This window comes from Lactuca virosa, chromosome 2 (assembly GCF_052849685.1).
Source record: "Lactuca virosa cultivar CGN04683 chromosome 2, Lactuca_virosa_CGN04683_v6, whole genome shotgun sequence".
In the NCBI taxonomy this organism is placed as follows: Eukaryota; Viridiplantae; Streptophyta; class Magnoliopsida; order Asterales; family Asteraceae; genus Lactuca; species Lactuca virosa.
The window spans coordinates 302,291,845-302,306,675 of NC_136427.1; the positions used below are offsets into that span (position 1 = coordinate 302,291,845).

At 35.1% G+C, this 14,831-nt stretch overlaps 1 protein-coding gene and 1 long non-coding RNA gene across 4 annotated transcripts; one reads left to right on the forward strand and one right to left on the reverse strand.

Moving 5' to 3' along the window:
* Positions 1 to 2,338: 2,338 nt before the first annotated feature.
* On the reverse strand, positions 2,339 to 7,660 carry LOC145161556 (putative serine/threonine protein kinase IRE). Of its 3 annotated transcripts, none has more exons than XM_079081103.1 (17): positions 7,228 to 7,660; positions 7,014 to 7,081; positions 6,699 to 6,875; positions 5,381 to 6,613; positions 5,101 to 5,273; positions 4,732 to 4,978; positions 4,521 to 4,613; positions 4,291 to 4,431; positions 4,124 to 4,216; positions 3,723 to 3,978; positions 3,550 to 3,635; positions 3,364 to 3,452; positions 3,191 to 3,242; positions 3,057 to 3,113; positions 2,770 to 2,937; positions 2,611 to 2,691; positions 2,339 to 2,522 (listed from the first exon to the last, which is right to left on the reverse strand). In XM_079081103.1, exons 1-17 carry the CDS (start codon positions 7,658 to 7,660, stop codon positions 2,433 to 2,435), a joined length of 3,537 nt encoding a protein of 1,178 aa, XP_078937229.1. In that variant the 3' UTR covers positions 2,339 to 2,432. The 3 variants fall into 3 exon arrangements, with proteins under 3 accessions (XP_078937229.1, XP_078937228.1, XP_078937230.1); XM_079081102.1 differs by having other exon boundaries at positions 2,611 to 2,694; XM_079081104.1 differs by lacking the exons at positions 2,339 to 2,522; positions 2,611 to 2,691 and having other exon boundaries at positions 2,795 to 2,937; positions 3,191 to 3,210.
* LOC145161558 (uncharacterized) lies at positions 6,460 to 7,944 on the forward strand. Its single transcript, XR_013738531.1, has 2 exons — positions 6,460 to 6,553; positions 7,246 to 7,944. It is a non-coding gene; the product is annotated as an uncharacterized LOC145161558 (long non-coding RNA).
* The last annotated feature ends 6,887 nt before the right edge of the window (positions 7,945 to 14,831 follow it).

The following is a 14,831-nucleotide window of genomic DNA, read 5'->3' on the forward strand; positions in this document are numbered from 1 at the left end:
TAATGATTAATTCATTAAAATGCATACTTTAATACTTTGATTTTTTCAACCAAACATAGTTTTTAATAAAATTTACATTTATATTTCATTATTTTCGTTCAAAATTCATGAACCAAACACGCTTTTAGAATGAAAGTGCAAAATACTGTTTAAAAAATACATTCACAATTTTTTCTAAAGTTTTCAGATATAAATTATTTATGATACGTAATATGTAATGAAAATCTAATATTGTATGTGTATCTTAAATGACAATAAATATAATGTAATTTCCACAAGGAAGAAATTTACTACATATGTGACATTATAAATGTGTTATCAAATGACCTTTGAATATTTAACTCTTTTTTTTAATAGAAATTACATGTAGCTAGAAGCTTGCAAACTTACAAGGAAATTTGGAAATATAACCGCACCAATTACAATACCAACTCCTGAATTTATATTTAACTAAAACAAGATTCTAATTACTTGATAAAAAATGTTTTTTCTTTAATCTGAAAAGTTTAATATAATTGTCTGAAAAATTTAATATAATTGTCTGACAACTGTGGCTTTCGGTATGGTGGACTCAAATCTTATATTAAAGATCAATAACAAACGCAATCTATTTTAATAAATAAAGATTTTTTTGACACATGTCACATCCTCATTCAATTTGTCAAATGTCATTTTGTTATTACTTTAATTTATATTTTTTTTTCACATGTCATTTTATTGGTTTTCTTATTTTATTAAATTGCACATAATACATTAATTTAATAATTACAATAAATTTAGAAATAAATTGATATCAAATTTATTAATGGATTTACCTTCTAATTTCAAATTTTTCAAATTAAAGTTTTTTTTTGTTTATTTATTTAAATTATTTGTTTAAATTTATTTAAAAAAACATTTCAATTTTAATAATTCATTATTTTTCTTATTTTCTTATAAACTCAAAGTTTTTAGTTTATATTTAACTTTTTTTTTTTTAACTAATTAATAATATAATACATGGGTGACTACTTTATCACTATCTGTGATTAATTAGTATTATAAAAAGCATTTCAAGAAGAGCATAAATCAGTAATTTCAAACATGGCTACTAAGCATGCACTCTTCATATGCATCATGATTACCTTCATCTTCTCTTCACCATCGCAAACCACCACATCCGGCACCATAAACCCAAACCCCACACTATGAATCCTGCAATCACTATGTTGCCCTCCACAACCCCACCATATATACAAACCGGTTCCTGGATGACTGTACAAGCAGCCATAGATGAAGCGTACGTGTGGCTCTGAAACGAGCCCAAGGGATCGAGTCAAAGTACCCAAATGTTCCAGGAAAAAGCTTGTGGGGTAGCTGGCGTTGAGTACTTTGATGGGATCGTTGCCACGATAACGGCTCATGTCATAACGCCTAATAACGTGCAGGGCCTCCCCGTTGCTCATACCATACAGTCTAAAAGAATTTAGGTTGCAACGTTTAAGGACTTCGCAGATCGTTCCGTGTCAAAGAATTGTGGTAAGAACAATGAACAAGGAGTAGTTTTCTTCAACGCCTATTTATGTAATTTTATCCTTAAATAGTTTGTAAAAACAAAATTAATTTAGTAATATAGATTTTTGTGGATTGCAGAAATCTGGGGCGGTGGATTTATCGCCCGAGACATGACGTTCCGGAATACGGCTGGGCCAAAAGGCGGGCAAGCGGTGTCCCTCCTCTCCAGCAGCGACCAATCAGCCTTCTACCGGTGCAGCATCGAGGGATACCAAGACACACTTTTTACTTTTTTCGGTAAACAATTCTACAAAGAATGCCACGTCTTCGGAACAGTAGATTTCATCTTCGGCGATGCTCTAGCCGTCTTCCAAGATTGTGAAATCTTCCTGAGAAAACCACGCCCCGGCACACGGGCGGAAATACCATAACGAATCCACCGGATATTCATTACAAGGGTGGAAGATAAAAGCTGCAGCCGATCTTAAACAACCAATGAGCAGTCAGTGAGTTTAGAGCCTTTTTAGGAAGACCATGGGTTTCCGTATGGTTGGCTGTTTATATGGAGTGTTTTTTAGAGGATTTGGTGGATCCGAAAGGGTGGGTTGATAGTTGGGGTTTTAATCGGACCAGTTATTGTTATTGTGGTGATTGTGGTGAGTACAAGAATTATGGACCGGGTTCGTCTACTGGTGAATGAGTCAAATGGCGTGGTCACCATGCAATAAAAGATGTAAAGATCGCTCAGCATTACACGCTTGCTAAATTCTTGTCAGGTAACCTTTGGCTTAATGGAACCGGTGTCCCCTTTACGCCAGGGTTGGAGAGTTTTCAAACAAACAAATAACAGAAACTGATGAATTTCTTAATAGAAATGGATTGCAATTTTATATTATATTTACAAGAAAAAATAAATATTTTGATTGGTGAAATTTGTGTCATGGGGTATCTGGTTTTGAATCTTGTATGGAATCTTGAGCACTTTTTATAAGTAAATCGTAGTTGATGGAAGCCAACTGGGACAAATTCTGATAATAAAAAAAAAGATATTACAAATATGTATTATTGTAAGTATGAATTTGGAATTTGGAATTAGGTATATGAGATGAAACTGACCTTATATGAGAAATTACTGAAAGAATAATTGACATTAGGATGTGGACCACCAAAGTCGGCCATGTGACTGTATCCCTCGCTCTGCTGTCAAGTAAAAACACAACACAGAGTAAGAGTAGAGAATGAGATTATGAGACAGAGGAGGTTGTAGTTATTTACCTCTTCATCGACCATGTTGCTGAGAGAACTATGACCACAAGATGTGTCAGCTTCAGACATATCATCGAAATCACTACCACCATCCAGATGTTGGTCGTCTGGATTCCAGATATATCGACTCATAAAATAGCTCGTATCAAGAGCTTCAGCTGATGGTATAAATGTTGCCTTCATGAAAATACAAACACAAACTATTTACTTTACTTTTCAGATGGATGTTTGCCAAATATCTCTCGACTATACTTTATATAATTGAATTGAATGAGAAAATTGATGAAATAAATAACCTTCTGCCTTGCAAGTGTGTCCCAGTTGATATTCTGAAAGAAAGGGTGTCTCTTCACCTGTTATACAACAGTTAGTAAGTAATTGTAATTCATCAAAATTTATCATCATCTTATGTAGAGATATAATCTTTTACCTCTCCAGCCCCGGTTGCACCTAAACGTTGAATCGGATTATCAATAAGCAAGCTGACAACACACCAAACAAAATAATAATAATAATAATAAATTAAAGAACTGTGTTACAGGGAAAGGCGCTAGAACCATAAGTCAATTTTAATTTTATGATCCGTTAATAAAAATGTCTCACTTGTTTATCAGATCATATGCTTCCAAGCTCATGTCCTCGGGTACCTCAGGCCATGGTATGTCTCTATTCATAATGTTGGCAAAAATTTGCTGCACAAATATTTACACAACAACTTCAAACTTCAAACGTCAAAATCCAAATAATAATAAAAAAAATATATTGGACAGAACATACATACATACATACCTGTGGAGATCCTGCATTAAAGGGTGGAATCCCTACAAGTAGCTCAAACAGGATAACACCAACAGACCACCAATCAGCTGTTGCGGCTGCGATGCGCGAAGTAGGGATATTTATATATATTAAATATATATAATTTAAAATTTATAATTATGGTAGAAAGTGAAAAATCGAACCATGTCCCATGCCGAGAAGTATTTCGGGTGCGAGATAGTCAGGAGTGCCAACAACAGAGAGCTTTTGGCGTTCTTCTCTGTTGCTGTTGACCGGTGATGGTGATGGTGATGGTGATGGCGATTCTGTCTTGACTTCATTATTATTATTATTATTATTGTCTTGAAAGATAGCAGTCCTGATGGTTGATGATCCGGTCCCTGATATTTCCTCCGTGTTGTTTATCAGACCAACCTTCGATAGCCCAAAATCTGTCAGCTGTAAAATTACGAATTAGAATTGTAAGATGAGAATGAGACCAACACGATTCATTCATTCCTTCATTTATTCATACATACATATACATATCTCTTCTAACATACACAATCTAATCATTTAATCATAAACCAAAGAAAACATTGACCTTGATGTGGCCATCTGGACCAATCAGCAAGTTGTCAGGCTTCAAATCTCTATGAATCACATTCAAAGAATGCAAATACTCCAACGCAAGAACCTGAAACAAATCATCACTCACAAACCACTCCTACTCCTAGAATAGAAAGAAATAAACGCAAAGAAACAACTCACAAGTTCTGCAATATATACACGTGCCATGCCTTCTTCTAAGCAACCAAGATTTCTCAGCAAAGAGAAAAGATCTCCTCCGTTTAAATACTCCATCACCAGATATAGATTTTCTCTACATGTGAAAGAGTAGAAAAACCGTACCTGTCCACGTCAAATGCTAAACAACTTACCAAACTTCCACTTTACAATTATATCTTCAACATTCTCAGTTGTCAGTTCTCAGTTCTCACCACAAAAGGATTGCGAGCTGATATCAAGATATCACGTTCTGCCAAAATGCTTTGAACTGCATTTTTACGAATCATATCAGCCTTCTTTAAAACCTGCAACACTTTAATAAATAAGTTATTTCAGATCTCAAGTATTGCATATTTGCATTTTCGTTTTTTAAGATCAAATATCTGCCCAGACATGTATGAAATAACTTTATAAACGCCTTACCTTTATTGCAAAAACATCGCCTGTTGCCCTCTTCCTGGCCAAGAAAACCCGTCCAAATGCACCTCTGCTAATTGGTTTTATTATTTCAAAATCTTCAATTGATGTTCGATCCTTGGAGTATGCACTTGTAGCAGGGCTAGCACGTACATTACGCCCCATCTCCTCTCCTGATAGACTATCTTCATACGACATGTGACTCTCTGTTTTCTCGTCCTCTATCTGCCCACATAGAAGTACATACTTCTCCCTGTCATCAAATTCAACAAGTATTATATATATATATATATATATATATATATATATATAATAACAGACATACACATATAATATCAACTAGGTAGGTTAGGTTACGTGCATAGATCCACTCACTGTAATAGTTTCTCAATTCGTCTCCCAAATGTCTCAACAATAAGGGCATCCACCTTTCGATCCTGGATAGCATACTTGAGGTCTTTTAAACGATCAAGCATGGAATCCAATGCACTGTAATCGTTTGTGTTTATGTGGGCCAGAGATCGAGCGATTTCCAGTAGCTTGTGTATCTGTCATTCGATTGGGAATTGGGATGTTTTAGCACCTTAATAGAAAAAGAAAATTGATATTACCCTTTAGCTTTCTTTAATTTAACACATAATATAGATCGCGATACCTGCTGCCAGTCTTCATACTCAGATATGGTTTTCCTTCCACTCAGGAATACATCGATCTGGTTCGCTCTTGGTGTGAGTAGAGGTGATCTAGGAGTCATGCATCCAGCCGATAAGGCTTTTGGACCCACAATAGGTATCATAGTGCCACGTGTGCTGCAATTCGTGTCAGGTAAACTGTGGAAATCTTCTGTGTCTGTTTCCTGGATGCTATCTAGGTCTTCAGAGAATTGACAGGACTTGTCCAGATCTTCAGATATACTTGATAGAGATGTTCTTGCACTTTCTTGACTTCCAATTGCCATGTCAGCACCTTTTGGTGTCCATTCATCAATGATCCTTTCAAGAGTTTCTGCAACTCTTTCGAGTCTTTCATTCACACTCACGCCTTTTAAATCACATCTATCAGCAATAGTACATATTCTAGAGTGCTGCTCTACGTGTACAGTTGGTATTTCAACTTCACATATACGGCATATTAATGAGCTCTCATAATGATGTTGCTCTTCTGAAAATCCAAATGTAACTCTCCTTACTTTTGAGGTTATCTCAAAATTCTCAGAAGGGCACACCGGGGGGCTATGCTCATGCTCATCTTTAAGTTCCAAATGGTCGGAGGAATCGGATAACTCCTTTGATGGGATGTCAAGGTCATTATGGTCTTTTACAACCTTATCTGCAGGAGATGGAAGCTTCTTCCAAGATGAAATCCTTTTACCAGTAGATGAAGTAGCACCTTTTGTTTGATCTAGCTCCTGATCCCCTTCATGTGAGCTGCCAGCTTGAGACTCAGTAGCTTGATCTTTTACTAATGAGTTGTTAAAGTTGTATGTAGACTCTGTATAGGCACCAATATCACTTAGCTGATGAAGCCCCAAAATGTGGTGGCTATCTTCATATCCACACTCTTTATGGAATTGCACAAGTCGAGTGCATCGGGTGAGTATGAACAAGAGACGGGTATGGACTTGTTTGAGTATACCCATGGGTAACTCCTGACGACGATCATCAAGACTCTGAACAATGCTTTCACACTTCAACCAGAATTCATTGGATGTCATTTTTGCACACTTGCTAGCTATAATTAACAAGTCCTCCAACATCTCTTTCCATTCTGGATGAGATTCTGGAGTTTCTTCAAGTATTCCAACCAAATCTCCAGCAAAGATGCCCAGGTCAGCATTCACTTCTTCCTTCAACTTTTCAAACTTTCCCCTCAGCATTACCATGATCTCCTGAAGTTGAATAAATGAAGAGAGTTATAAGGATGGAGTTGAAAGAGCATGAGATTAACTATTCATTATTGAAACAAGCAGCTACCTCCACATGTCCATATGCACGAGGTTTCCACAGTGGCAGAGGTCTGACTCCTTCGGAATTGAGTTCATGAGAGAAGCTTTTTATATCAGGAACTTTCTTTTTGCGACCACTTGTGACACGCATTATGGCCTGGAACCTTGGAGACTGCATTTCCTTGGCAAACGCTGTGTTAGAGCCCTAGAATCAGCACTTCAGAATCAGTATCAACCACCAATTCCTTTAACTAAGTATAAACCTAGAAAAATTAAGAATTTATACAAGCAAAACAAACTTCAGGATTTAAATTTATTTTCCTGTCCACTAACACGATATTACCTCCATTCCAGCATTAGATTGTAGTTGAACTTGTAAGGATTTAGATTGGCCCCAGGACACCTTCTTGCCTAGAGAAAAAAATGCAATACATAATTAATCATGAGTTGCATCTAATTTAAGCAAGTTGAAATGTACTTTAAGCCCAAACAAAAATCTAATAAGCATATAAGATCGATCGTAAGTATATGTTATCTCGGAAGATTGATCATGTAACCTGGATCAGCTTTTGCAGGCTGTTTCGCTGTGTCCAGTTTGCCTCCCGGAGGATTTGCGATCTTATCTACATCATAGGCATCCGATTTTGAGGCTGTGCCAGCAGTAGAATCAACCACCCTACGATGCAAAGAAGAGGAGCGACTGCGAATACGATTTAGGCCAAGAGATGAAGCATCGAGTATATCAGCTTCGTCTGTTCGGCGATCACAATCTTTGTAAGATTTGATGCCGTCGTCGCATCCACCTCCAACGTTGTTATCTCTCATTTCATCCATGGTGTGGATCCGACGAATCGAGATTGGAGGTATTTTCGTCAATCTGAGGAGTGGACCTGATCTTTGATGATTAGGATGTAAGTTTCCATCAGCATCATCAACAACGGGATTATTCGAGGTTCGTTCAAATTCTGATGAAGGTTGTGGATGTGACATCAGACGGAGAGAATCCTGTTATTCACCCCTTTATCAATGTGAGTGTAGATTTTAGCATAAAGAGAGAGAGAATAATTTGTCGAAAAACATGATGATGATGATGATGATTTCTAGGTTTTATTGGATCAAATTTCGTTCGATTTGGGGGAAAGGTTTTAGAAGATACAAACTAACAAAAGGGGGAGATTTCCGCGGGAAGCATAGCATAGAATGAATTTTGTATAATAAAATAAAAATAGGGGTTTATTCACATGTTTTGAAAATTATATAATGCCTTATTCAAATTATGGATTATACTTTAGAGTTTGACATTTTTCCAAGAAAACCAGATGACTTGTCGTTCAAAATTTTCCAGATAGTTAGATAAAATATTAAACTAATCTTTTTGAAAGCTTAAGCCTAAGACCAACTTTTTTTATTTATAGTGGTAGATAAAGTACGCAACAAATTAGAACACACATAAAAATAATAAAGTTATTCAAATACAAATAATAAATTACAATTCAAAAACCCAGTCATTATTAACTGTCACAACCTACAAAATTGAGAATTGAGAAACTGCAAAGAAATGACAGTACAAATGACTTGATGAAATAACTACAAGCAACAAAGACAAACAGATAAATTGTTGGTGTGTTAAGGTTGTTTTGTAGTGTGCTTGCTGGGCCATCTTTCAATAGATTGAAAATCTCTTAAACAAATACAAATGACAAATTACAAAATACACAGATCACGTTTTCATATTCAATCCAAATTTCCAAAAGTCGGATATAATTCCTAATTTTATAACACAGTTACCAAATTCCAAATGATCAAATAAGTGAAAATTATACAATCGAATTTCATAACTTTTACCCGATTGAAACTGGGAGGTGAAAATTTTGAAGGTGATTAACCATGGCTTCAAAACATGTTGGAAGGTCGGTGTTAGAGTTGGGGTTGGTCGTTAGAATGTTAGACAACCCGAACCTGATCAACCATCCGGTGCTTCTTCAATATACCCTTTTTTTCAAAAAATATACCCTCCTTTTAGGCTCGCTCCCGCCCTCTTTTTCTATTTTCATTTTCGAGTTTCGAGTTTGGATGCACGGAAATGCAAATCAACGGTGTTTCATGATTCATGATTCATGAGATCGATGATCACTCCCGCCTCAGTCAGCGGCCAGCACCTCTCACGTACATATAACATATTTTTGGGCCCCTGGAAGATTTTTATATAATTTTCGTAAAATGGAGCTACAATACATCATTACAATTAGTACTGCTCTACTCTACATAAGACAGAAATTTTCATCCCTTTGGAGATATGACCCTAGGCACAGTTTGATGTACTATATGTTGGATTAGGTGTCTAAGTCAATAACTAAATTAGTATAATCTTGAATTATTAGCAAAGTCCTTTTACGTTGCCTTCAAACCTATAAAACTCATCACTATTCAAATTTTATTAAGAAAAAGAAAATCATGTAGTTTAGTGCCCGCAAAACTGAAACCGAAAACCGATAAAACCAAAATTGAACACAAACCGTCGGTTTTGGGTTTAGATTTTTAAAACCGAAAAATCCGATTTGGGTTTGATTTGCACATTAAAACCCAACCCATTGGTTTTAAAATCGAACAGACACCGACCAAACTCACGGTTTTAACCCAAAACCTATCAGCTAGTTTTAATTTTTAATCTTTCTTAGTTTCTTTAAATTAGTTGGCTTTTCTTTTTCTTTGTTTCCTTAAACTAGTTGATTGAATCTAGTGTTTTTGTATGGTATTAAATTTGGCTGAATTTGTTTTAGTATTATTTAGAATTGTTGAAAAACTGGTTGAAACCCAAAACCCACATGTTTAAACCCGAAACCCATAAACTCATGGTTTGAACCGAAAAAATGACCCACGAAACTGAAAACCGAACCCATCCAAAAATCGAACTTATCGGTTTACGTTCAGATTTACCCGAAAAGTCACTTTTACTTTTAGTTTTACCCGCTATGACATGAAGTTTAGACAAAATGTTGGAGTGCTCTTCAAGCAAATAAAAGAATTTAAAATAAAGTTGATCAGGTCAATTGAAGTGTAGTGCACGTGATATACCAGGTCATAAGCTTTTTCCGAATTTTTAGTAGTCTTCCATTTATTTAGCTCTTTCATTTATTCTGTTGTATTTCATCTTGTATTTAAAGCCACTTTGGCAATTGATTAAGGCATCGAATTAAGGGAGAAATACCATGTGATAATCTCTCTATCATTGTAGTATCGGAGCGAATTTCGATCACAAACACAGAGAAGCGAAACCATGAATGACGATAAAGTGAAGATGCAGATCTTCGCCAGTCATTATGAGCATTGGAGCGAGATGATGGAGAATTTGTTGCAAGCAAAGCAGGTATGGAACCTGATCGATCCAGGAATTAGAGAACTTACTGTTGGTGTTGCCCAAAGTGACGCAGAGAAGGTTGGAAGAGTTGTGAATGAAAGATGTGCAGGTCAAACACTATCTATACCAGACAATCGATATGGTTACTTTTGAGCAAATCCTGGATAGACAGACCTCCAAGGCAGTGTGGGATTCCATGCAAAACAGATTTGCAGGGAATGATCGAGTGAAGAAGTCCATGTTGCAGAAACTTTGAAGGGATTTCAAAGTTCTCGAGATGAAGGCAGAAGAGACTATCCCTGAATACTTCGGTAGAGTTCTCACAATCTCAAATCAAATGAGAAGCAATGGAGAAGTGATGGCAGACGTCAAGATCGTGGAGAAGATCCTCATAACTCTAACCGAGAAGTACATGTATGTTGTGGTGTCAATTAAAGAATCAAAGAACACTGAAGAAAAATCCATCGAAGAACTACAAAGTACCCTTGTGACGTCAACGGTGGTGTGGTGTTAGGATTAGGAGACAACAAAAGCATTGTGAAAGTGCATCAAACTATCAGTTTTGGAGCCATCACATTGGAGGAAGGAGGCGGTGGTTTCGTCATTGGTCGGAGGCAGCAACAAGGGGGAAGGATGCAGTAGTGGGGACGACATCGATAGTTGTAGCGGCAGTGGTAGTTGGCGATGATGGTGTTAGGCTGGAGGGACTGGTAACACCTTTAACATAGTATTTTTTTGAAGCCACATAGGATTTTTTGAAGCCATGTAGGCTAAAGGAAACGGTAGCATCCAAGTTGTAAAAAGGTAAGGAGTAAGGGTGTGTTATTTTAATAAGGTTTATTTTATAAATAAAAAAATGATACATCCAATAGGAATTCAGCTATCCACTTTATCTCTCCTCTTTCCTTTCGCTAGCTCCTTAGTGAGTTCTTCCTAGCACGACTGGTAGCACTTCATGGAGGTGGTGTAGCGACTCTTTAGCGAGGATGATGGCAAGTGTTTAGCGAATCACTCCTCCAAACCTTAGGGATTATGTTTGAGCTCTTGGATATTGGTGAGAGAAGAGAAAGAACCATCATATTTGATTTTTTTTTGTCTAACGTTAGAGTTTTGATGCCAAGGGATTTTTCTATAATTTACCATCATGCCTTGTTTATTTTTGTCCATTGATAAAAAATAATAATAATAATAATAAATTAAAAAAAAAATTAACTAATCAAATGCTTAGATTAATTTTTATTGGTTTCTAATGTTCGTTTTTTAATATTTTTTCAATATTTCTAAGGGTAAAGTATTTTGCACCTTTGCCAAGGTTATGCATTTTGGGTCCTACGTTCTTTGGCTTTTGATGATATGCTTTAAAAAAATAAATAAATAAATAAATAAAAAATAAAATAAAAAAACATAGACAAACTCTTTTTGTCCAACAACCTTGTTTCTTGTTTCAACTTTCGTCCCAATTTCATAGCATTTAACTTTCACTTTTTCTTAGTTTCTAAGATTAAAGCATGTTCATTAAGCTATTTTATATTTATCCAAGTTGATACACACCAACATGTTTACATGTTAGCAACTAAAGTGCCATTATTGACATTTGCTTCTCTAGTTTTAGAACATGTTACCACGCACATTAATTATTTTCTCTTTTATGCATGTAAAAGTTAAAACCTTATGTCGCAAGAGCATATATGGGACTTCTACAAGCGACAAAACCTATTCAACAATGTTCTTAATTTCGCTTAAAATACATTGGCTTTAGGGTGTTGTCAACTTTTCAGGTACCTTTTCTTGAATAGATGCAGTCTGCCCCTATTATAAGGACACGATTATTAGGCCCCCATACCACTATACACCAACATTTTGTCAATCAATTATCAGCAACTTCACAAAAATAATAATAATATTATTATTATGAACAAAACAAGTGGTCCAGTAGAAGTGGGGAGTGATGAACTACCAAAGCACATGGATGATTAGATAAATACATACAAAGAGATCGATGTTTAAAGAGTCTAGAATAGACATGACTTAATTGGAAGTACTTTGATGTGCTTTTTTTATGAATTTATTTAAACTGGCAACACCTACTAGACCAACAACCTTTTTTCCTTAGCTTAACGAGGGCCGAAATGGGTTGGTGGGGTTTCTACACAACTTCATCCCAACACTAGATTATAGAATTCACCATCACTCAATCACCCTCTTTATGTAATCGATCATATGCATAAATTGGATTCGTCGAGTTCTATATGGTACCCAACTTAGACGCTTAAATGGCCCCATATTTGACACGTCATTTTAATTTCATAGTTTATTTTAGGTAAATTAAGTAATCTGACTACAATGTGTATTTAAAAAAATAACAAAAAAAATATTTTTAACAAAAGTAACCATTTGGTCCGGAATGGTCATTCCGGACCAATAAAAACATTTTTTCTGACAAAAAATACATTTTGGATTGATTCTGGACCAACATTCCGGATTCCGAACCGACATTTCGGATTCTGAATTGAAATTTCGAATTTCGGAAAAAAAAAAAACTTTAGAATTTCAAGAACAAGTCCGAAATTCGATGAACAATTCTGGAAATTCAAGAAAAAAATCATTTTTTTACTTAAAACTAACAAAAAGTTAAATAAATATACTAATGTGAACTATATACGATATTAGTGCATAAAATTAAACATTTTATTAAAAAAACGGTTACATTAAACACTTTGAAATGTAGCATTCGAAATCCCAAAAAAAATAAAAACATTTCTTTGAAAAACAATTAAAAAAAACTTCGAAATATGAACAATACTCTAGAACGAATGCATTTTGTAGAAAGTAGTTATTTTTGAAAAACTAAAAAAAAAAGGGGGGGGGGGTTTCTTTGAAAAAACTCATTTAGAATTGTTAGATAAAAGAATTTGATAGTTTAGAATTAACTATGATATTAACACGATGAAAGATTTTGATAGTTTATAATTAACTATGATATTAACATGCTGAATCAACAAGGAATCATAGGTGTTAGCATACATATATCAATGTCGGTAGAGGCGTATCTACTAAGGAAGAAGGTAGGTCCTAGGACATACTTAAATTTTCAGTTCTATTTAAAATATATATATATATATATATATATATATATATATATATATATATATATATATAGAGAGAGAGAGAGAGAGAGAGAGAGAAACTAGCTTAGAAAAAGTAGAGAACCAGCCTTGAGTTTGTTTTCTAAAAAGTGTCTTAAAAAACCATTTTGAAATGAGAAAAAAATAAGTTACTAGGGGACATTTGCTTCTTATGTGTTGTCAAACATATATGGTTAAATATAATATACAATTTTTATCAAATAATAAGATATCAATGCACTAATAATCAACTAGGTTTTCATTAAGTCATACGTTTTTTAGTTATATTTCAGTTGGTTTTTTAAAAAATTTAATCGGTGGTGTCTGATCAGTTTTAATAGGTTGAACTGGTTGGTCAAGTTTTTTTTAGGTACACGACCCGACCCAACCTCCCCACAAGTGTTGTTGATTTTTTTTATCATCTTCACTTAATTTGGGAACCACGTGGTTTTTTATTCTAGATTCGCCACTGATTATGTCAGCAAGAAGAATGATCGAAATGTTATTTATTTGTACATAAGGGTATTTTGTAATTTATCATTAGTTTGTTACAAGTTCATTATTTCCAGTTGGTTAGAAATTAGTTGAGGTTAGTTAACTGTTACTGTATATGTCCTATTATATTTTATGTTTTCATAATCATTGAGAGAAATTCTTTTTCAAATCATCTTTCTTTCTCTCTAGTTCTTACATGGCATTAGAGCAAATCGATTACTGCTCAATTGCCACAATCTCTTTTCAATTTCGTTTATGGTTGAATCGAGTTGAATTCATGTCCATAAAATCATTGAATCCCTAATTGACATTTCTAGTCCATATTTTGTCGAATCCTCTGATAATCTAAGCATTGTACTTCTTTCCAATGTCTTTAATGGCGTTGGATTTTCTACTTAGAAGCGGTTCATGGTTCTTTATCTTTCAGCCAAGAACAAGTTATCATTTGTCGATGGTTCCATTTCTCAACCAACAACTAATGGCTACCAATTCTGTTAGATTTTGGGGTCTTAAGAATATCAATTTACTTGGATATTTCTAGGATCGTGATTGCAATCACTTTCCAAAATCTGTGATTTCGACCCTATAGCTTGAGGTATCATGAAATCGGATTTGGGATAACTCAAAAAATGACAATTTAGAAGTCAAGCCACTTCTAAATCTGAAACACAGAAAAATACCTTGTTGTTTTGTGTTCTTGAAGAGATAAATAAAATCAGAAGAATGATTTCAGAGTATCTATGTTCCAACCGAATTTTAGAACATCAATCATCCTTAAATAGATGATAGAAAATCGATTGAAAGTTGGTTTGACGAAGTTTGCATGCATTTGGCACCAAAATGAGTTGGTTATTATGACATAACTAACTTATGACATTATCATGATATCACTACTAGTTTTGGCGGGAATTTGTATGGTTGGACCCTTTCCATATATCACTACATCATCATTATTATATCACCACCGCCAGGTGCTTTTCCCCTTGGACCCCGCAAGGGGCGTAGCCCCTTGGAACTCTGCACCCAGGGGCTCTCCCCCCGAACCCCGTATTCCCGAGTTTATATTTGTCACTCCGAGTGTGCACCCCGCACCTCATGTCCCAGATAATTAATGGAGCTCAGTCTATCTTAATATTAATAATAATAACTACACTAAAATATGTTGATAACACTAAAGTCACCA